General features: G+C 43.5%; 1 protein-coding gene across 3 annotated transcripts in view; it reads left to right on the forward strand.

Annotated features, from left to right (window-relative positions):
- The window catches only part of CELF2 (CUGBP Elav-like family member 2), a 451,780-nt gene that overhangs the window by 335,790 nt on the left and 91,567 nt on the right, over positions 1 to 24,423 (forward strand). For all 3 annotated transcript variants that reach the window (XM_045029015.1, XM_045029013.1, XM_045029014.1), the window contains one exon: positions 6,188 to 6,270. In XM_045029015.1, the coding sequence (XP_044884950.1) occupies positions 6,188 to 6,270 (83 nt within the window). The remainder of the gene's footprint in view (positions 1 to 6,187; positions 6,271 to 24,423) is intronic.

The following is a 24,423-nucleotide window of genomic DNA, read 5'->3' on the forward strand; positions in this document are numbered from 1 at the left end:
AATCTGCACTAGTTTTCTCTGAGCCAAATCATTACAACAGAGCCCTTATAAGAAAACAGATTTTGCAATTCCAGCCAAAAACTCAGGGGTCGATGTCCAGGTTCTGTAACCAGAGGATGACCTCAGTATCAAGGGAGGGTAGGTGTTGTAAACTGCGCTCTAGATGTTGGGTTGGGAACTTCCACCTCATGAGTTATTGTTTGCAATGCTGCACCCCTGGTCACAATACAGGGAGCCAACCGGTGCATGGTTTTGGTAACTCTGATCAAGCAAGAGAGTAGCTTGTTGAGTACTGGTCCAGCATCTATGATCAAGTGGAGAAGGAGGCAAGTGCAGTGATGGACTCCTGAATTTACTTAGGTCTGGTCTACACTTAAAAATTAGATTGACCTAGCTATGTCACTGAAGGCTATGAAAAATGTTGCGCCCTGAGCTCCATTGTTAGGTTGACTTAACCTCCCCCACCCCCCAGCATAAATGCAACTAGGTTGACAAAATATTTCTTCCATCGACCTAACTCACCTCTTTGAGAGGCAGCAATAAACTACATCAATGGAAAAAACCCTTCCACTCACAGAGGAAGCATCTACGCTACAGCAGCATAGTTACAGCTGGGCCACTGTGGTGTTTGTAGTGTTAGCCTGAGTGTGTTAGAGTCTCATTCCCACCAGTACTTCCACACTGTAAGGGCGTCATTTTCGGCTTCCAAGCAGCACTGATTGTCCGTGCATGGTAAAGGGCCAGCAGCACTCTTTTCCTAGAGAGTTTCAGCTGCTGAAGCAAAGAGATGTCGTGAGATCAGCTGTCACGCTATAGTGATTAAGCCTCTTGCATAGATTACAGTGACATTAAAGGAAGCCATGAAAGATGCCAGTCACAACCCTGGACACTTCCTTTGTGAAGGATGCCATACTACTCAGCTGTTTGAAACTAGGCCTGTAAATAGTCCTCACTGAGCAATTTGCCTTTGTTTGATTTGGGAGAAATTGATAAAATAATGAAGTGATTGAAAAATCACCTCAAACTATGTTCCATGGACATCTACTGAGATACTTGCAATCCAGTGAAGCCCCCACTTCTTTGGTGGCATCTTTGAGCAGATCTGCACCTTTTTCTTCACATATTGGAGTGCAGGTGGGATTCTCAAAGGTATCTAACAGACATAGGTGCACAAGTCCCATTGAAAGTTAGCCAAGTAAGCTACTTAGATGCTTTTGAAAATCCCAGACTGGGGCTCTGAATTGGCTGCTGTAACAATAGCAAAGAATCCTGTGGCACCTTATAGACTAACAGACGTTTTGCAGCATGAGCTTTCGTGGGTGAATACCCACTTCGTCGGATGCAAGTCGGATGCAAGATGAAGTGGGTATTCACCCATGAAAGCTCATGCTGCAAAACGTCTCTTAGTCTATAAGGTGCCACAGGATTCTTTGCTGCTTTTACAGATCCAGACTAACACAGCTACCCCTCCGATGCTGTAACAATGTGCATTAAGAAAGTTGCATTTGTTTCGCTGTTAAAAAAAACCAAACAGAAAAACAGTAAAATCTTTCCAATCTTTGCCCTATGATTTTAGGGATCTGCCTTTTTTTTCTATATTTTGCATATTCTGAAACTTTTAAACTATCATTTAAAAATACAGAAGATGCAGCCATTACAACATAAATCCATATATTCTGCTGGTGTCTTGTTTACCTAGATTTCCAGAAAGGTGTTTACCTCCCATCTCACTGAACAGATCCCTACTAATAAACAGAGCCTCCACCATTAGCACTAGTTGGTGTCTTTGGCAGCCTCAGCGAAGGCCAGAGATTGAGTATGTCATGGAGAATGAACCACCTTATCATTCCTAGAAATTGAGGTCCTTGAGGTCTTTTTCTAGCGCTAAATTTGCTTTTAAAGAAAAAGAAAAAGCATCTGAGATAAAAGACCCTGTTTTGGTGAGGCTGAGGTGTTGGTGTTGCATACTTTGGAGCACCTATCTGAGCATTTTGCTATCAGAAGTTTGGAGAAATAGAAATGCTTCCTCTCTCAGTTTTTGTCCTCCATTTCTCAGACATTTCAGTGTTTGCCATCGTACTCTTTCTGGTGTGATGGCAGTTTTGTTCATTCAGACATCTGGCACCACAGCCAGGGCAATGTGGCTGATGGACATTACAGACCTGGGAAGGTTGACTTTTGTGCTCCATTCCATGTCTCTTCTTGGTATGTAAACAATAGTGTGTGTTACTGTAAAAGCCATTACCAACAGAGCTCAGACAGCTGTTGCACCAAAGTAGTGAAAGTATTCTTTTTATTTTTCATGTGTTAGCGATTGTACAGTTTCTCTACAATCAAAAAGATGCAGTCCCACCTGGATTTACCTCAGAGTTAAACTAGTTAAATGTTGGTCTGTAGTAGACAGTCATGGTACCTTCCACATCAGATACTATCCAGGTTGCCAAGCCCCAGAATGGACTTACCTTGACAGTTGCCCTGACCTGAGGGATTTCTATTCAGGCTTCCAGTTACTTGGGATGCAGAGGGTTTCAGTTTGAGGGGTTACAAAGTGCCCTCTTGCTTTTAGATAGGTCTAATCCCTCCCTAGATATCTGCAGGTAACACACATGGCTCTGAGCTGACTTCAGAGCCAGGTACTGAGGTACAATCCTTCATGTACCATCGAGATGCAGGAATTTTACACTGAAATCATGTTCAAATCCAGGTCTGCTCTGTGGAATTACAGCAGTTCAAGTTGGGGCCACCTATCAGTGAACTCCTCTTGAAAAGTCCCTGAGCTGAAGTGTAAAGTTTCCTCTGGGAGTGTGTGGACTTTTGCCAGTCTGTTTTTCTCTTCAGCCCCACCCTCCTTAGCAGATCTATTCAGACCCAATCATTGTCAGCAGAGGTAGTTCTGCCCAAACTACCACCAACTTTTCTCAGTTGTCCATTAAAGATGATCTTTTTAATTAAAAAAAATGAGTTTAAATAGATGTAAGTAATTGAAGCATTTCATCTTGGGGCCTTTTTAGATCCACAAGTTTTAAGGCCAGAAAGGACCGTTGTGACCATATAGTCTGACCTCCTTCCTGACGCATTTCTGTGCTGCCTCTTATGCTGCTATATTCTTCCAGTTTTTGTTCACAAAGTCACTATCCCCTCCTCTTACAGATACTCTTAAAAACACTTTTCTTTCATGAAGCCCACAAGTAGCAAGCCCGTGATAATTTCCCAATATGTCCTGTCTTGCTGTCTCCATCTTTCAGATGCAAGCTCTTTGGGCCAATGACAAGTATGCTACTCTAGACCAGTGTTTCTTAAATCGGGGCCGCCGCTTGTGTAGGGAAAGCCCCTGGCAGGCCAGGCCAGTTTGTTTACCTGCTCCATCTGCAGGTCCGGCTGATCGCGGCTTCCACTGGCCGCGGTTCGCTGCTCCAGCTGCTGGAAGCAGTGGCCAGTACGCCCCTTGGTCCACTCCGCTTCCAGCAGCCCCCACTGGCCTGGAGCGGCGAACCGCAGCCAGTGGGAGCCGCAATCGGCCAGACCTGCAGACGGGGCAGGCAAACTAACCGGCCCGGCCCGCCAGGGGCTTTCCCTACACAAGCGGTGGCCCCAGTTTGAGAAACACTGCTCTAGAGGGTCTCAAACTTTTCCATACCTGGTGCAATAGGCTCCCTTCTCTGCCCTTTGGCCCACCACAAACCGACTGGACACTTTCGAGTTGATAAGCCCCAGTGTGTTGTTGATTGGGTCCCCTCCACCCAGTACAACCTTATGCAGCAAAATACAATTGGAAGTAAGGCTGTGTCTACACTAGCACTTTTGTCGGTATAATTTATGTCCGCTCAGGAGTGCGAAAAAACACCCTTCTGAGCGATGTAAGTCACACCAACAGAAGCACCAGCGTGGATAGCACTATGTCAGTGGGGGAGGCTCTCCCGCTGACATAACTACCACCGCTCATTGGGGGTGGATTCATTATGTCAATGGGAGAGCTCACTCCCATCAGCTTAGAGCGGCTACCCGAGTTCTCTTACAGCAGCGCAGCTGCATTGGTACAGCTGTGCCACTATAAGCTTGCTAGTGTAGACATGGCCTAAATTTCCCCCATGACCCACCCTGTAACACAAGCCCAAGTCAGTTGACTGGGGCTCTGAGATTTGTGGCCATAGACTTGCGGGCGGGGGGAGGTTGGGGTGTTTTTTCAGTGTAGATGTAGCCCTAGTGACCAGAATGTTGGGTCAGCTGTAGGCTCCTAGCACTCTCTCCCACTTGAATAAACCCAGGACTCCCTTCCCTTCCACCTGGGATTTAGAGTGGGCCCCACTCTCATCTAGCAACATGGGAAGGAGCATAGAAATCATGACCTCCCTGGCATCTGTTCACAACCCCCGGGTCGAGAGCCCAGGTATTAAACAAATAAAACTAACCCAAGAGGCTCTGATTGACAGTGTGATGTAAAATTGGCTGGTAAAATGCGGAAAAAAATCATTGCTGCATTTCTGTTGTATTATTGACTAATGGCACAAATACAGGTTTAATTCTGGAGTAAAATAATCTGAAATCACAAGGCTTGCCCTCAGTGGAAGATTTTAAAACTCTGAACTCCTATAAAAAGCAGAAATGGCTAACAATCAACTGCTGACTGATTGAATGATCCTGCTGAATGACCCACAAATGACTGAAATCATTACCAAATGAGCTCTTTTGTAAACTGTGAAATTTTAAGGGGATCTACTGGCATTCATTTGTGAATGGTGTTTCTCCTGACTGTGATAAGTCTGCATTACCTGCCTGTGTGAGTATATTATATTGCCTGTGAGTGCATTTCTGTGTTAGGGAATAAGGTCCCCCATGTATTCTGGCTGGGAACACGATTACCTTTGCTTGTTATAAAGGTAACATTTGTAGCTGGCCCAATTGCAAAGCCCCAGAGAGCACTCAAAGCACAATCTGCAGCTTGAACCAAGGGAGAGGTGGCAGGAGGGAGTATTCTGAAGATTCCAACCTTCCTTCTAGACTAATTAAGATTCTGTGCTAGTTGTATTCTGTTCTGTCTCTGTCCACATCCTGCTTACCACTTGTGTCTATGCTGAATGACTGAATGGAAACTGGAATACTGGGTGTCACACCATCTTGGTAAGCAGCAAGGGGTATGATGCAGTGAACATCCTAGTCCTCATTCACACACCCCCCCCAAAGGATTCTGAACCCTCTGCAGCTGCCTGTGTATAGCTGATGGTCTTCTGAAACTCTAGTAAAATATATAGCATTTTGATCTACAAATCATGGTTTGCACTTTAGTAGCACCTTTCATCCTAGTATCTCAAAGAATTTTGTAAGCCCCACTCCCGCCATGCATCCCTATAAGATATGTACATAAACTGATCCAAATAGAGCTGAGGAACTGAAGCACAACACTTACCTGGCTAGCTCATGGCTACACATGAAGTTTTGTGGCAGAGCTGGGAATTGAATCCAGGGATGAGATTCGGTGCTTTGCCTTTTGGAGGCACAGCACAGGACTCGCAGCCCTGGGAAAGGGTAGGGAACTAAGGTGGTTTTAAGCCACGTTTGCCCACAAATCCATTCCTCTACCTAAGACTGGGGAAAGATACAGCTAAAGGACTGTCAAACAGCCTCCACAGATGGCAGCAGGCTCCAATGTCCCCAAAAAGGCACATTGAATTCCTTCTCTAAACTGAGGCACTTCTAATCACAGGTTTCACAGTGCCTCACCCCCAACCCTCCTTAGGAAGCATGATTGTAGTTTACCAGAAAAGCTTAGCTCCTGTATATGTCTCTTTCAGTAAGGTCCTGCTTTTTAAGCCCACTTTTCTAGCTGGGCTGCTTTGGTAAATTTCTACGGCTTTTAGCTTGCAAGCTGCTTATAATCATACCTTAATGGAGAACCTATACAAAATATAACTTTGTGTATGCTATGGGGTCGATTGAATTTTGGTTAACTTAATTTCAAAGTGGTTCCAGCCTGCTAAGGGTTTAGGCGTGCTATAGATACAACATGTGGGGGTGGCTTTTTTTTATTATTTTATTTTAAACAATACAAGTTTCCTTTGATTCATGGCATTCATGCAGTCTCATTATACTTCACATTTTCAGCCTTCATAATGCATCATTCAATTATTTTTCCCCCCTATTGTAGTCTCACAAACCATTGTCGGTAATTTCTTTTCATTTCTCTCTTTAGGTTGTTGTTTCGTAACATTTTATACAAGAAAAGCTGCACTTGAGGCACAGAATGCACTGCACAATATTAAAACCTTACCTGGGGTGAGTACATTTTCTTTTTGAACCTAATCACTTTATCACTACAAAATAGCCGCTTTTCTGAAGATGCTAGTTATAGGCTCTTAGTGCCAGAAATGACTTTGGTCTTTACGAAGGAGGGTTGCTGACCTGATAGTTCACATTCAGTAGCCATGCCAATTGGCCAGTCTAGTAGCGATGGCATTAGCTTGGAAGAAAAGTGCTCTTATACAGAATGTCCCCTGGCTGGAAATAATAGTGATCCCTGCTGGGTAGCAGCAGCTGCTAAAGTGTAAGGTGGACTCAGATTTTTTTGGGGGGGAAAAAAGGCAAATAGGAAAACAAAACTTCACACACCAAGATTTCTTTTTTTCCTAAGGGTCTGGTTTTGTTTTGTTTTGGTTTTTGAGGGGGAAAAGCGGAAAAGGACAAAATGTAGCCAGCATAGGCATAATGGTTTCTAAACAATACGTAGCAGTTACTTTGATGGCTGTGTACTGATGTACATTAGAAAATATTATAATGTAATTGTATTCAAAATGTTCTCCCATTTTGTTTTGGTTTTCAGCAATCTGTAACCACTAACCCATTACGCTGACAGTTATTATAGATACAGTTGTACTAGTGATCAGTTGCTTATGTGTGTAATATGTAATCTTTAAATTCTAAATTACAGTCATAATCATCACATTTCAAGGTAGTAACTTGATAACCACAAATCTTTGGAGTTAAACAATCAGTCAATTTAATATTTTATATCATTCTGTTGGATACAGCTGAGTATTGGTCATATGTGGAATAAAAAACTCAAGTACTTGTTTGCTGTGTAAGGTTCCAAACAGAAGTGAAGACAAAAGGCACTGTAAAAATATGGCTCTTGTTGATAAGTACAGGTTCCACACCACTCGATCTAGCAGATACATGACAAAAAAAATCTTCTTTAGCTCCCATGTGCTGCATGTGAATTCAACTCCATGTGTTTGAAAAATAAGGATCTGGCTGGTCCACCTTGTACAGGTGGGAGAGTCATGGGATTTACCAGGGAAAATGAACTGTAGAGAACAATGTGGGTGAGGTAATATCTTTAATTGGACAAACTTCTGTGGTGAGAGAGACAAGCTTTCAAGCTTACACAGAGCTCTTCTCCGGGTCTGGAAAACTTACTCGGGTTGTCACAGCTAAATATTTAAGCTAATCTGATGATCTAAGTGTGAAATCGCTGTGACACAAAAGTCCTGCAATAGCAGAATGGATATCCTCCTTAGTTTTAAGTGGAAGCCGCTGAGGGAGAGGGCACTCGAAAGTCCTCTAAGTTCTAGCCCAGATGCAGGAAAATAAATGAAAAGCTTTGTTGCTTGTTATATCATCTCCAGGACTCCAAGGACTACCCCGTCAAGTCCTCTTTCTCTCTGTGCAGCCCACAGAAGGGCTGTCAAAGTTGCACTCCCTGCTTTTGCGGAAGCCTGGAATGTGCCCTAAACGGAGCTCCTCATGTGTGGTTCAGCTCTGCACGGCTCCTTACTTAGGCCAGTAGCTAAATGCTGCAATTTGCGTCTCCCGCTTCTTTGTAACCAGTCATTGTGGGGCTGTTGTCTGGACTGTTTTTTACCGGCGTTGCCAAGCATTCAAAGAACATCAGACTGGCTCAAAAATCACAAACATTTTTAAAACAATAGATTTTGGGTTCTTTTTTTAATTTTGCCTTCTACTTTTTCAACCTTTAGGGGTCACACTTCCAAGTTTTTCTCTGCAGTTTTTAGTGTTAGAAACTTACCTTTTTTAAAAAAAAAAAAGAAAGGTGAGATTATCACATAATCACATGATTCTAAGTGTTGGGGCAACACTGGATTTTACTTTCAAGTTGCACCTAATTCTTAAATGAAAATAGAATAATCCAAGCATAAATCCATCACCAGTGTTGAATGCACATATTCTGTACCCACTGCATGCTAATAATTTATAGAGGTTGTAGCACCTTGTTACAGTGAAGCAGTGTTTCCACAAAACAACTTCATTGTAAGTCAGTAAGATTCACTCTGTCTGGAGCTGCAATTTGCATACTGAGAACATTGGATTCTACTTCCCTTTAATTGGAGATCCAGCCCAGTTTCACTGCAGGCCGGATCTAGCCCCCACTGAAGATTATGAAAAGAATCTCATTAACGTCCGTGTCTTTGGATCAGGCTACATTAGCAGTTTCTACAGAACGTGAAGGAACCAGCATACAGATTTCATGGCTGAACATGCACCTAATCTCTTTCTGCACAAACAGGAACCATCTCCCATTGCCGTTGGGCACCAAACTGGATTTGCACCAGGGGAGAATTGGGACCAGTATGTGCTTGACATCTTGCCTCATCCTGCTTCATTGTAATACTAGATTTTGTCTGTGTGTGGTTCGGTAGTAAAAGACATCTGCAACCAAAAGGATCTCTAGGATCTTGGATTAATTGAATTGTTTTTGTGCCTTCTGTGTCTCATCCTCTAAATGAGGGCCTGATCCAAAGGCCACAGTGGAAAGACTCGGATCAACTTCAGTGGGTTTTGTATTGGGCCTCATATGAAAACCAGAAAAGCTTCTTAAAGCTTGGGCTTTGTTTTACATTTCATTTGCTGTACGTTCCACTATCCATTTCAACTTATCTTGGTGATGCACTGTACTCCGCTCTTTTTCTTATAGTTTTAGCTGATAAACCTCATCCTTAGCAGAGAAGATGAAAACATTGCTGTTGTATGTATTCCTTTGAGTTTCAGCCTTTTAGTGGACATGAAGAAAATAGGACCAGAAAGAAATGATTAATGCACATTCTTGGAAGAAAATATTGCAGGGTGCCTTGCTGTTTGATTACAAGCCTTGGAATTAGTCAACATTTCCATAATTCTAAACCAATATACACCTGTTTTCCCACTGTGATGTGAAGGCACAACTTAATTTAACAGAAACCCCGCTGTGCTAAATCTCTCATTAAATACCAAGCTAGTTCTGTAATTTAAAGTTGCAGCATCACTGTTTTAACCAAATTTCCTTTGTATTATGAAATTAATAAGTTAATGATGTACTCCAAGACTTTTTTTTAACAGCAACAACAAAAAAGGAAGCTGAAGAAGAACATAGCACCAGCTGACATCTCAAGGCTTTTCTGGTTTTAATCATATTCAGGAGGATACAATCATGTAAAAGTTTGTTTTTATATATATATATATATATATATATATACACAGAGAGAGAGAGAGAGAGAGAAATTTTCAGCATAAGCCAGGATCCAATAGCTTCTTTCTACTCTTGATTAGTATCATTTTTTCTTTAGCTATGAAAATCCTTCTCATATCATGGAGTTTTTATCATCCAAATAAACTTGTTTTTAGGTATTTAGATACCATTTACAGGATAGTATCTTCTCTTGATGGAGAACAAAAAAACAGTGTCAAGGGAATACAAGCTGAAGTTGATATACTGTGCATATCAGCAAAACAGATAAACTCCTCCGTTGCTTACTCTGTCTTGATGTCAACATTACTAATAGTATTTGCATCTTCCAAACAATGAATCTGAACTTCTGAATGGATGTTATATTAGAAATTATATCACAAACTATTCTAGTTCATGGAGAAAGACCATAGTGGATGCAATTTATAAAATTCTAATTACTTTTAAGTTATTTATTTCTATGTGGAAGTGTTGGTTTTAAACAAAAGTAGAAAACCTCATACTTCTTCGAGTAGTGTCCCTATAGGTGTTCCACTGTAGGAGTGCTTTTGTCCCTGTACGGCTGATTGGAGAACTTTGGTAGCAGTGTCTGTTAGGCCCTGTAATGGTCCCCACTCAGGGTCTGGTTGGGAAGCATGGCCTAGTGGTCACAGCCATAACCCCAGACTGCAAAGGAGGTTTTATATTGTATGTGCAACAAACTTCTGTCATTGTGACCAGGTCTGCCAGGCAATCTGCCTTATTTTAAAAAAGGTTCTCCTATATCATGTCCATGTCCTATATCGGGGTGGGCAAACTCCGGCCTGGGGGCCACATCCGGCCCTTCAGATGTTTTAATCCAGCCCTCAAGCTCCCGCTCGGGAGCAGGGTCCGAGACTTGCCCCGCTCCATACCGTGGCTCCGCGCAGCTCACAGAAGCAGCGGCATGTCCCTCCTCCGGCTCCTACATGTAGGGGCAGCCAGGGGCTCCACACGCTGCCCCTGACCCAAGCACCACCGCTGCAGCTCCCCTTGGCCAGGAACTGCGGCCAATACAAACTGCAGGGACAGCACCTGCGGATGGGGCAGCATGCAGAGCTCCCTGGCTGCCTCTATGCATAGGAGCCAAGGAGGGACATGTCACTGCTTCGGGGAGCTGCTTGAGCTAAGCACCACCAGGAGCCTGCACCCCTGACCCCCTCCTGCACCCCAACCCTCTGCCCTAGCCCTGATCCCCCTCCTGCCCTCTGAGCCCCTTGGTCCCAGCCCAGAGCACCCTCCTGCACCCCCAACCCCTCATTCCCAGGCTCACCGCAGAGCTCACAACCCCAGCTGGAGCCCTCACTCCCCCACCCTGCACCCCAACCCCCTGCCCCAGTCCAAAGCCCCTTCCCACACCCTGAACTCCTAATTTCTGGCCCCACCCCAGAGCCCACACCCCCTCCCACACTCCAAACCTCAATTTCATGAGCATTCATGGCCCACCATACATTTTCCATACCCAGATGTGGCCCTTGCACTGTTCGCTCATCAGACCTCATGAAATACGGTCTGATTATTATTTGTGTGGGAGCCCTCCAGGGGTAATCCAGGGTGTTGCATGTTAGCCGTGTTAGTGGTTCAGTAGCTGGCACTCTCCCATCTGAACCAGTAATGAACCAGTGCTACAGCAGGTTGCTAGGGAGCACGGTGCTGTTTGAAGAGGCCATACACTGGCTAAGAAGTAGAACCTAAATCATGCCCACTTAGTAATCATCAAAGGTCCCGCTTTAAATATAGCACATTCTGAAAAAAGCAAGAGTGTTAATCCTAGCGCCTGCTTTAAATTACAATTGGGGTAATTACGGCATGCCTACTTAAATATTCCCTCTCCAAATTCAGTAGGAGAATTTAATTTTCACTTCCACTGCTAAAAACCTTTGTGTAATGTTGCTAGTGCTGAACGACTGCTACATTCCACCCAGAGTTTGGCAACCCTGCTATACTTCAGTGGCTGTCAAGTGATCCTTATATGTCATATGCAGTCTATAAAGCCCTTTTTATGATTTTTCTGGATGGAAGGGTCTGTCTGCAGTACAACCTTGTTTATGGAATGGTCTCGGTAGACATCCAAAACCTTCAGCTAAAGAAAAATGTGAAAGAAATGTCAGAGTTGGCCTGCCAGCTGTAAGAAGGCTGTGTTGTGGGTGCCCATCCCAAAAACTTAGCCGAGGATATAGCTAGGTGTACTTCCGGAGATCTCAGGTTTCAGAACAACTGGGGGATGTCACTGAATATTGCTTAGTTCCATGTTTTGGTGATGGGTCAAGATCTTCAGTGGACATAAACCAATATAGTCTGTTGTAAACTCCATTTTGCACACAGTGAGGATCCAACCCAATATGCTGTGTTGTCAATGTGCACGTCTCATTATCACTACATACTTCTAGCAATAAAAAGCAGTAACATTAAAGGATTTACATGCTGTTCATCTGGAAAAGAAATACAAGGATATATTTGAATGCCGAGTCTGGCGTTTGTCTTATTCTGGAGCTGTACATCATTTCACTTGCAGCGCTGCTGGAATCTCTTAATGACTTTGCTCCCAGGATACATGCTGTAAGTATTTTCAGCAGTGGAGAGGAGCAGTCATTGAAAAGCATGCCACCACAACTCCATTTATTAATAAAAGCCTATTTCTCGTGCACAGTGCCAGGACAATTAAAAAGGCAACCACTGGATATAGAAAACAGTTGGCTAAACAGAGTCCTAAGCAATGATAAACACAATGAAGTTTCCTTTGTGGTTGATTTTTATCCAGCTGCAGCCAAATATCAAAGTGATATCAAAGGGAAGCAACCGTTAATTAATTCAAACTGACTTCACAAAGCAATCCCATGCCTTTGCTGATATCTGATTCTGACAGCTTCCTAATCTTCACAAGTTGTCATTAGGAGTGGCATTAAACCAGCCTTCCCTCTATGCAATCAATCCCAGCTCTTGCTCCACTCTATCTCAGAGATGCACCATCTTTAATCATGGTGGGCGGGGGAAGCAACTTTTCTTCTGAGAGAACAATTTGCGAGTAGAATTTACAATCTGCCAGAGAATCTTATAAGCAGATCTACCTCTGTCATACACACCGGAAACCCCACCTCACCACTTACAGCAAAAATAGGTGCCTGTTTCACTGCGTGGAAAATACTCTTATAAGGCAAAAAGAAGCTTTGCAAGGAAAGGAATAATATTTGGGAGTCTGTAATGATCTTTTAAAAGTATGTGTACATCCTTATTATTGATTCAGGACTACAGAACCTGAGATATAGGAGATGAGATGGGGGGGAATAAACATTAAGCAGGAGAAGAGAGAGGCTTTTAATCATGATTTTAAAAAAAACCCTCCAAAATGTAGATAAATAAAGGTAGTAATTCCACTTGTGGACATAAACACTCTAATTGTTCTCACTGTTACTAGAATCCCTCAACGGGATTCCAGTTTCATGTAGAATTTCAAGGTATGCGATGCCTTTTATATTTTCATTCAAGTGTGAATGATCTTAATGACTGAAAGTAGCTTGTGTTTATGTTCTAGACCATCGCTCAAGTGGGTATCCACTAGACAGCAACTAACATTATTTTGTGACCAAACCATGACAATACCTCCGAGTAAAATGTGCTGGAATATTGTATGGTGTGTTTATGTCAAAGACTGTTAAAAACAAAGTGGTAAAATGCTGTTCTGGGGGACAGCAACTCCAGCATCCATAGCAGCCTAGGTGTAGATGGTGAGAGACGGACAGGAATTGTTTTTGACGATGGATAAAATTATAAAATACGGATAAAACTACAGGAAGGAAAATTTAGAGTGACTATCAGGAAAAATGGGATCTGTTCAGTCTTCCAAAGGAAATGAGATGAAAGCCCAATCCTTAGAGTACCTGGGTTGGGAAAATGTTAGAAATCATACTGTAGGGAATTATCCTCCATTGGCTTGAGGACAGACTAGATGACTGAATAGATTTTTCCCATCTCCACTTCGTGTGGTAATAAATGGGTCTGGTTGTTTGAATGCACAATCCTCACTCGCCATATATGCAAAAATAAATATGGTTTGAAAAGAAAGAGATGGTATTTAAGAACTACTGTAAATTGGCCATGTATTTAAATGCTTTGTTTATATTAACAATTCCTCCATTATGTGATTCTGGTTTCTTTTGGTAGGGTTTGCCATGCATGCTGCCAATATGAAGCTATAACGCCAATTCATGTGGTATGGCCCCTTTGCATAGTACTACTGGTGTAATCTGTCCCTAAATGTTATTGACCCAGGGAGGATTACCCCAGTGTAAAGGGGGATGCACTTGTAGCGTAGACCTGACAAAGAGGCTCTTTTGCCACTCATCCTCCCTGCTGACAGTATGGCAAACAAAAGAGTGGGTGGCTAGATAAAAGCGGGTCATGGCTGTGGACCACGACAGTCTTCGGCTGTGTTTTCAGTCAACCTCTGGCGGCCTGATCTAAGTTGCAGTGTCCCTGATGCTGCTTTAACCTTGTGCAGGGAAAACAGCCCGCACAAAGCAGTTGCAGGTTCAAGATAGTGCATAGCCAGTAATGTGACACCTGGCTGCAGGGAAGGTGAACAATATCCGAGCCCCCATGTTGGTTTTATGCCACCAGAGGATCAAGCTTATACTGGGGATATCCTCCCTAGCCCAGTTAAACTTTAAGCCACCTTTGCAAAGCATCCCTTGACTTGTGCTCTTTGGATGTAGCTGAGGATCTGCCCCATAAAACACAATACAGAGAGGGAATCTTGTAGTCTTTGCTCAGGCAAAGCTTCTAGTGAAATGTAAGGGAGTTTTCCTGTATAAGGAATAAGTAAGGAAACACGTATTTCCGTGTACTATATGTTGTTATGTGTGGTATATAAGAAAAAGTCAGAACACATTTTTCAGGCAAATCAGAGGGCTCAGTCTTTGGGAATATCACATGTGGAGCATATTCAGGATCAGGTCCTAACACAAATTATTACATGGGCTTTGTGAACATATTAAAGGGGGGAAGTAAGTTAGTTTTGATTACACATTGATAGTTCCCCTTTTGCCAATAAAGTATTCACCTTGATCACCTTGATCGATCGGTCCTTCAGCCCTCGTATAGATTGCGCCAATCAGAACACATCTTCCATTTTTCCTGTATTCTGGCCTTCCTTCTCCATGTGCGGCCATGTCTTCACAATAAAATCTTCCCATCTCTTTGGATCTTTGCCGAGTGGTCATTTCAGTTCCCATGGGTACCACTCGGCGACAGCTAGAGTCCATCGATTGTCAGTGAGCCAAGCTATATGCCCAGCCCATCGCATTTTACCGTGCCTGTTCTCAACAATGACATCCTGCACTCCACTCTGCTGTCCGATCACTTCCTTGGGGACTCTATCAGAGTATCATTAATACTCTAATATGAATTGAAGTATTAGAAGAAATATGTGGAGATGTTTCTAGAATCATATTTCAGTGTAATAACCAGTTAATCACAAGTTCCTTTTAAATATCACTCACAGCTGGAACTTATTAAAAGAATAACCAAAAAACCCCAAGATATATTTCTTGCTATTATTGCCCATTGGATTTTTTTTAAAGGGGGAACTATTTTCAGAGAGAGAGTGGAGAGCACAATAGTTGAGCAGAGACTGTTAAGGTAGGGTTACCAACTTTCTAGTTCCACAAAACCGAACACCCTTGCCCCACCCTCTACCCCACCCCTCATCTGAGGCCACGCCCATTCTCCGAGGCCACACCCCCACTCACTCCATCTGCCCTCCCTCTGTCGCTTTCTCTCCCCACCCTCACTCACTCATTTTCACTGGGCTGGCTTAGGGGGTTGGGGTGCGGGAGGGTGCTCTGGGCTGGGACCGAGGGGTTCGGAGGACGGGAGGGGGAACAGGGCTGGGGCAGAGGGTTGGGGTGGGGGTGGGAGGGCTCTGGCTGGGAGCGCAGTCTCTGGAGTGGGGCTGGAGATGAAGGGTTTGGGATGCAGGAGGGGGCTCTGTGCTGGAATTGAGGGGTTTGGAGGGCAGGGGCGGGATCAGGGCTGGGGCAGGGGGGTGGGGTACGGGAGTGGGTTGGGATGCAGGCTCCATGTGACGCTTACCTCAAGCAGCTCTTGGAAGCAGCAGCATGTCCCCCTTCCGGCTCCTATGCGGAGGCGCAGCCAGGGGGCTCTGCATGCTTCCCTGAACACAGGCATTGCCCCCACAGCTCCTGTTGGCCATGGTTCCCGGCCAATGAGTGCTGCAGAGCTGACACTTGGTGCAGGGGCAATGTAGGGAGCCACAGGCTACCCCTATGGGTAGGCGCCGCAGCGGGGACATGCCACTGCTTCCAAGAGCTGTGCAGCGCCATGGCAGGCAGGGAGCCACCCTTAGCCCCAGTTCACCGCCAACTGGACTTTTAACGACCTGATCAGCAATGCTGACCAGAGCCACGAGGGTCCCTTTTCGACCGGGCATTCCAGTCAAAAACCAGTCACCTGGCAACCCTACATTAAAAACATGTAAAATGCGCATTCCCTGCCACAAAGTAAGATCTGATAAAGTGCATTAGAAATGATAGAGAGAGATCAAGGAAGTAGGAGAATGGGTTTACACAACAGAAGGTTATAGGTTACTTGACTACTTAATGTACACAGTTTTGCTGCTGCTGTTTGTAACTTTATAAACCTACACAGTGGATTGTATGTAATCTTACAGGTGTGTTCTGGTGTATGTGTGTAATTTAAGAATGCAGTAACATTCCTGCCCTCATAGAATATCAAAACGTTTTGCCATTGTAGAGTATTGTACTAACATTGATGACTTTAATTTTGACACAGAATTTGACAGTTAAAGAGAATTAGTGAAACTTAAGCTTATTAGGATATGGTGGGGTGTTAAATAGAATCTAAGGATCAGATCCTCAATTGGTATAAACTGATATAATGCCATTGGCTTCAATGGAGCTGTGCCCATCTACACCATCATAGGATTTGGCTGCATTATGTTTTAATCCTGGGCAAGGATAAGAGAAAATTGTAGGGAAACTTTGGTAACTTCAGTGGTGACACATAAATCCAATATCTGCAGTTCCTTGCTGGGGAGTTGATGTTGGCCCTCTATTAGTCAGATTTTCAAACACAATACACATTGTTGGTTAATGAGAACAGTTTAACAGTACAAATCTGGCTAATCAGCTCCTGTCTAGCTATCTATTAATCAGTTGATTGTCAGCATCACCCTAGTATCCAAACAACTTCCATGTAAAGTCAATAGCAGAGTCCCTACTTTGTAAAACACTTTGAGAGGAAAGGTGCTGTTGATAGCCCAGCCCTGTTGATCAGAAAGTCTCAGTTGACATCTTGATAAACAGATATTTGCATGAATGTGGGAGCTATTAGTCATGACTCCTAGCTGAGTTTTTCAATATACATCAGTCTGGAGACTTGGAACCCTGACATGTCATTCATTCAAAACTCCTTTTGGCTAAATACTGTGGCTAGTCCTTGAAATTCTTTTATAAACTTACACATTCCAAGGTAGTTTGGGGGCCCATGTAACACTTTCTAAGAAATCTGGAGGAGACTTAGTATTCAGTTGGTAATGGGGAGCAGGGCCGGCTCCAGGGTTTTTGCTGCCCCAAGCAGCAAAAAGAAGAAAAAAAAAAGCCGTGATCGCGATCTGCAGCTCTACCACCACCGCGTCAGGCTTCAGCAGGGAGGAGGGATAGCTTAGTGGTTTGAGCATTGGCCTACTAAACCCAGGGTGGTGAGTTCAATCCTTGAGGGGGCCACTTAGGGATCTGGGGCAAATATCAGTACTTTGTCCTGCTAGTGAAGGCAGGGGGCTGGACTCAATGACTTTTCAGGGTCCCTTCCAGTTCTAGGAGATAGGTGTATCTCCAATTATTCATTTATTCACTTCGGTGGCTGGTCCTTTGCTCGGAGAGGGAGTGAGGGACCCGCCACCGAAGACCTGGACGTGCTGCCCCAAGCAGCTGCTTGCTGGGCTGGTGCCTGGAGCCGGCCCTGCCAATGGGGAGAAAGGTTGACTGATTTACACTAGAGAAACGGGAATTGTGAATAAAGAAATGCATTCCTGGCTCAAAGCTCTTCCTCATCTTTTCTAAGTGAAAAGTGCAGAAGGTCCACATCAGCACCACTAAGACTTTCTATAAACTTTCATGCCCTCCTTTCTAATTTGAAAGGAAGCATTTCAATGGACATTATATTTTTGGCTATTTTAGGCTTATCATGATCATATTCTTTAAATATAAGATGTTCTTGCTGTTATATTGTAATGCAAATATTAAGTACTTCCAATAGGAATGTTTTAAAAGATATATAATATTATAGAATTTTATATTTTGAGTCAAATAATAGACTTCACATTCTGACAGAAGACTAAGTGAGCCAATGGTCCAAGGTGACCTTTCATTCTGCACAGCGAATCAGGTAGAAGGTTTGCTGGGAAGATGAACAAACATCTAACAGAAACCCCATAGCGCAACGCAGAAGGAGTGATTGGAGATGGCTGTGTCCCAGAGACTTAGAGAAGTCACAAATGAAGGAGAAGACAACTGGATATGGGGTGTTGTCACAGAAAAAAGGGAGCCCAGAGGTAGACTTTCTTGCCCTACTAAAACGTTGCTGCCTTTCACATTTTTGCCACCTGCCATTCATTTTAAAGTGTTAGTTTGATCAGCTTGAGGTATGGGATATGTCGCACTTCAGTAACTGCATCATGATTTCCCCATGTGCCGGTTACAGAGGTGCTAACGCAGAAAAGTGCAAAACAAAGTGATATGGTCAAATGAAGCTCCTACACGATAGGCATCTTTGTGTCACAGCAGGAATGTTCTACGTCCTAGCTGAGCAGGAGCTTTCATTAGAGAAGACACTATTTTCTGCGTGGGTGGGGGGGGTCTAAAAAGCTTTTATTTGGGCCAAAAATTTCTCATGGTTATTCCTAGCCTGACAGTGAATTCGCTTTGTTAAACTGGTAAAATTAAATGTAGCTGTTTTTGTGGACTCAGAGCATGAAAAAGAGAGGTTTTCCCCAGGGCCAGGTTAAAGCCTAGGCACTGTAAGACGGTGCATAGTGCCTCAGCTCCTGCAGTCACCTGATAAGGCTGGAATCTCAGCTTTCCTTTAAGGAAAGATTGCAAAGAAAATGTTGAAAACGTGACCCCAGTGTAACCAGTGTAGGGGATCCTCTTCCTGAGTCCACAGAGAGCCAGAAATGAGAGCCCTGAGAAGGGAGAACTGCCCTGTTCATCTCAGTGGGGTGTTAGCACCAAGAGCCACTGCTGGGGGGGGGTCCCCCAACAACACCTATCCAGCAGAGGACTCTGCATGTGGAAGAAGAGAGCAGCAGATTTGTCCCACTCACTCAAGTGTATATGCCCTGCTGCTGGAATAAGTATTGCCACTCCTGGGGAGGACACAGGGACTCCATTCTGCTGCCGTTCTGGGGGGCTATAGGAGTAAAGATGTGGGGAGGCCCTATATTATGGCATGCCTTGGGCCCCTGTATTGCTTTGCTCCAGCCCTGTTTTCCATCCAAGAACATGGTCCTTTTGCACTCAGGTGATTCAAAAAATTACTTCATTGAAAGCAGCAGCCTTGCCATTGATTTGGAATGCATGCCAAAGCCTGAAAGGCTGGTCGGAACTTGAGAATAAAAAAATAGGGGGTGGTATTATGGCCCAAGTTTCGTAGTTTTACTCGTGAGTTGTGCTTTTCCTCGTGCGAAACAGGCAGTTGTGTACACATCTGAAAGTGGCACATAAGGAGATCGCAGTGCGCATGCACACAACTGCATACCGCAACCCTGTAATCATTTTAGTTGTTTGTCTCTGTAGTCTAGTGAAGTTCAGTATTTTTCCTTTCTCTGAGACACTTCTCCTCACGTGGTGCTAATATTCTTTATGGTAAAGGGATGCAAAGGAGCTAGTGAAGAGAAAATGAAATGAATCCACAAACGGGTACAGATAATAGCCCTGAGTAGAGAGTTACAGGGTACAGTTTCAAAGCACCTGAGTGGCATGCAATAAGACTTAGACTCCTAAGTGCTTAAGTCACTTTTGGAAATGGGACTTGGGATTCTAAGTCACTTAAGCACCTTTGAAAACTTTACCCAACGGCAGTAAGGAGGCCTGGTGCCCTTGTGGCGATAGTTCTTGTAGGAATGATGACCCACTGATTCTGAGATTTGAGAGACCTGGGTTCACATCCCTGCTCTGCCACTGGCTACCTGTATGCTCTTGGGCAAGTCACTGAGGGTAGAGCTACACTGCTTACTAAGCCCAACTGCCCTTCTGTCCACACACAAATCCTTCTGACTTGGGTCAGCAAGCACCCAGGTCCTAGGACACTGCTAGGTGGGGTTGATCAGAGTCCAAATCCTACTGTGACTTGGGTCCAAACCTTCTCATTCTGCAGAGAAGATGCAGATCAAGTCACAGACCTGAGTCAGAAGGTCTGGGTGCATTAGCATGGCTGTGAGACGCAGGCCAAGCAATTATAAATCCTGATTGACTGTGCAGTGTGGACACCCAAGCACAGGATTGCTAACACCAAGTCCACAAGCCCAGGTCCCACAAACCTGGGCTTACCGTGCAGTGTAGACATACCCTAAGTATCTCTCTGTCTCAAGTCCCCACATGTAAAAGGGGGACCCTACCTCATACATTAAATACCAATATATTAAAGATAGTGAATGCTTTACATACTAAGGTAATAGGGGCTGTATAAGTAGGCAGAGCAATGGTGCCGTGGATTCTAATCCACGCTTTGGCAATGACTCACTGTATTACCTTGGCCATCACCTCGTTGTGCTTCATTTTCATTGTCTTCAGAAGTATGGATAAGTATATACCATGCCTCGAAGGGAACTGTGGGGCTCAGTCGATGATTAGCGAAGCGCTCTGTGATCTTTGGATGGATGGTGCCGTAGTAGCGTGACGAAGGAAGAAAATATTGGAGTGCAAACTTCAATTGGCAAAATGTCAACAAAAGTTATTGCTGCCACAGACGAGATGAATAAATATCACAGTTAAAACAATATCTGGTGTTTTGCTCAGATGTTTCAATGGGTTGGTTTTTTAAGCCCGGATAATACCAAGTAGCCCCAAGGCGTTATTCCAAACAAGATGTAGAATCCGACTTGATATTATTTTTAGGATTGAATGGGTTTTGTAAAGGCTCATTTGTCTGAAGAAAAGATAGTTCATCATTTTTGTTTGCAGATGATTACGAAGGGAAAATGTCAGAGCGATGTTAAGGAAGGGGAGGTACTTCTATCTGACTTGCACAGTGCAACGCTCCAGAAATCGACGCTAGCCTCGGACCATGGACGCACACCACCGATTTAATGTGTTTAGTGTGGCCGCGCGCACTCGATTTTATAAAATCTGTTTTACAAAACCGGTTTATGCAAATTTGGAATAGTCCCGTAGTGTAGACGTACCTCCAGAGTCACAGCCACACGGGTGGGTGGAAAGGAGTGAGGGGATTCAATGAACGGGAGCGTACAGTATGAAATGACGTTGCCATTTCTAAAACAACCAGACTGGGAGTGGGGGCGTGAGGTTATAATTTTTAAAGAAGACGAAGTGTTAAATGCTAATTCATAAATGTGGCTGGCAGAACTGTGGGATGTAAACTGTGGAAGGGATCATTAGAATACGAATTTCAGTTCAGGTCTGCAGATGGTTTGACCACACTACTCCTTTACATCAGGGGTCAGCTGAGTAAAATGATTATTAATTTAGCCGGTTAGCTTTAAACCAGTGCTCATGTACGTAGTATCTTTATTCAAGTACAAGATGCTTAATAAGATGTCAGGAATATTTACCAAAAGAAATGCAAGCTATCGTTTGGGGAGACATATGGTATTTGCCATTCAATATATATCTCAATTTGATATGCATTTATTTTAAAGCGCAGCATTATTTTAAGTCGCTCAAGTTAATGTTCACTTTAATTGAATTTTAAAAAATTGAATATAGTGTGTTTACAAATGACTGACTTGGAAAACCTCCAAAAGTCATTGAATTTCAGCATTGTCAATGTTCTCGTATAAAAGAAACAACTTGTTGAAATGAGCTCTCATCTTGTTCCATATGTTCTTAATAGAACATAATGATGTTATGCATTGTGACAGGGACTGTATTTGTTGTGCACCAACCCTATTCACATATATGGATATATTAATGCTTTTATTTATTCGTATGGTAGTAACATCTAGGAGCCCCAGTCATGGACATGGGGACCTTTGTGCTGGGTGTTGTACAGACACAGAACAAAGAACCTGGCTTATGGACTTGTGAATGGAAGATATTTCTTATGAACATATTACACATATTAATTGATTGAGCCTGACAACACACCAGTGTGGTAGCAACGTATTAGACTCCTTTTACAGATAGGTAATGTGAGGAAAAAGCAACTTACCTAAACAAGCCAGTGCTGGGAATCTGAGTCCTTCCTCCAACCACTAAACGATGCCAATATGAGTCTTTCCACTGACTTCAGTGGGTTTTGAAAGTCTTTAAGGTGCCACAAGTACTCCTGTTCTTTTTGCAGACCTTTTTTTAGTCATTGTTGGTTACAGCTTACCAATATTCTACAGTTTACAAATTCATTATATATTCAGAGTGCTAATAATTCATTTTACATGAACACTCACTGCATTAAAGGCAGTGTTTTACTGATAACATCTTGGGTAGATGTCAAATTTGTTTAAAAAACAACAACAAGGAGTCCGGTGGCACCTTAAAGACTAACATTAATTTGGGCATAAGCTTTTGTGGGTAAAAAAACCTCACTTCTTCAGAGGCATGGTAACTAATGTATACCTTCCCCTGAAGGTACCTCTCGATAGAGCCTGTTGCTCTTGAGTCATAGCTACAATATTGGCAGCATATTGCCAAATTACTTTCATGCACACCGAGTGGTTCTTTTTTGTCCTCATCCTGAGATTTTTTTTCAAGGCCCCTCTCTCATCTGTTGAGTTCTCTTCTCCCTTCTTGCCTTCTTGGCCCTCTGATCATCCTCTACTACCCCTGCTTCTTCCATGGTCCCTTTATTTCTCTCCTCCCCAGGAAGTCTCCCTTATAGGCACACTTGGTTAACACAGGGTGTGTGGAGGTATACGAACTCCTCTTCATCCCTGAAACCGCTTACATAGTGACTCTGGTAAACTCCTAGGGGAGTTCTCTGAAGCTTCTCCAGAACATTTGGCCTAATCGTCCAAAGAGCTGCATCATATTTTCTTGAGAGGTGATCTGCAGAAGAAGGAGATGTGAGAGGTGAGCCAAGAGAGGACATAGTAAAACACAAACACCAGTGGGGAAGGGGGAACGGATGAGCCAAGAGGAGCAGAGGGGGGAGGGATAGCTCAGTGGTTTGAGCATTGGCCTGCTAAACCAGGGTTGTGAGTTCAGTCCTTGAGGGGGCCATTTAGGGATCTGGGGCACCCAAAAACAAACAAAAAAAACTTGGTCCTGCTAGTGAAGGCAGGGGACTGGACTTGATGACCTTTCAAGGTCCCTTCTAGCTCTATGAGATAGGTAAGAGGTAACAGTAGAGACCATGAAATGGGAAGAATGGGATTAAGAGCTCCAGAGAAATGAGTGGGTTGGGGATTTTGAAAGGATTAAGGATTGGAGAGTGAGCAATATTAAGAGCCACAGAGATAGAGGGTCACTCTCAGCATGCTGAGCTCTTTTAAGCCCCTTGCTTGGAGTCACACTGTGCTGAACTCTGAAGGAAACTCCTCCCTTCACCCAGAATTGTAGGGGGGCAGTGAGCGACCAAAGTTTGAACTGATTGAAGCCAAGGATGATCAACATGGGCACACGGAACTGCTTGGTTTGTGGTTTTCTTCTGCATCAGAAACAATAAGGACAGGTTGGAAAGTGGGTGATCCCAATCATCAAGCATGTAAATTAAAGCACCTGGCTGGGACTTAATAATCCCACATGATTTTTTTGTGTGTAATGAATCATGAAATAGTGACTATTATCCAAAATCTTGTCACGGCACTGTATGTGCATGGCCTGATTGTTCAGAAATGCTGAGCATTCACTAATTCCACTGAGGTCCGTGGGAGTTCCGCACCTCCAAAAATCAGGCCCAGCGGCCTTTTCTCCAGCACTGAAGGGACAATCATGCTTTCAGAGTGAATGCCATTGACTGATACTGGGCTCCTCTTTAAAACAAACACACACATTCAAAAAACCTTTGTTCCACGGGACAGGTGGATTTATAAGGCACCGGGACCGTAGTATATGTTGAAATTAAGACTGAGATTAAGGGACTAGGCTGCTTTAAAGGTTCGGATACACAATTCCCATCAAAGTTAATGGCAATTGGGTATCGAAATCCCCAGTGATTTTATAATATCCTACCCTAACTGTGCTAATATTGAAGAAAGGGTTAAGCAACTGCTGCTAGCGTGGCAGATACTGAATGCATACCAATGTCTGCTGAGAATTCTCTCCAATTCACCTTTAGCACTCCGTGTTTGACTACACCTGTTTTTTAATATTCTTTGAATAAATAAAACAAGCTTATGTTGTGCGATGTGAAAACACACAATAATAATCACGGCTAATGACTCTTCTAAATGCTAAACTGTGCACACCTCCTTGTTTGGTATTTGTTTTGTATACAGAAGGTAACATACACGGAATAACTAGGAAGCCAAGTTACATATGGGGCTGCGGAATGGTATTTGACAGCCGATTAGAGTAGTGTGACAGAAATGATGATTTAATCACCACGACAGACTCCAAATTCCCAGATAGAATTCCACCCAGGTTAATCTAATTTCCTTGCAAAATTTTTTCCAGAAATAGACTCTTACCTTGCTTATTTTTCCCCCTTATAGATGTCACATGGTTTTGACAAGAATGTAAATAGATAGAGTTATTACTGTTGAAAAGATGACTTTGAAGCTTGAACGCGAGACAGGA

This window comes from Mauremys mutica, chromosome 1 (genome assembly GCF_020497125.1).
Source record: "Mauremys mutica isolate MM-2020 ecotype Southern chromosome 1, ASM2049712v1, whole genome shotgun sequence".
Taxonomy (NCBI): Eukaryota; Metazoa; Chordata; order Testudines; family Geoemydidae; genus Mauremys; species Mauremys mutica.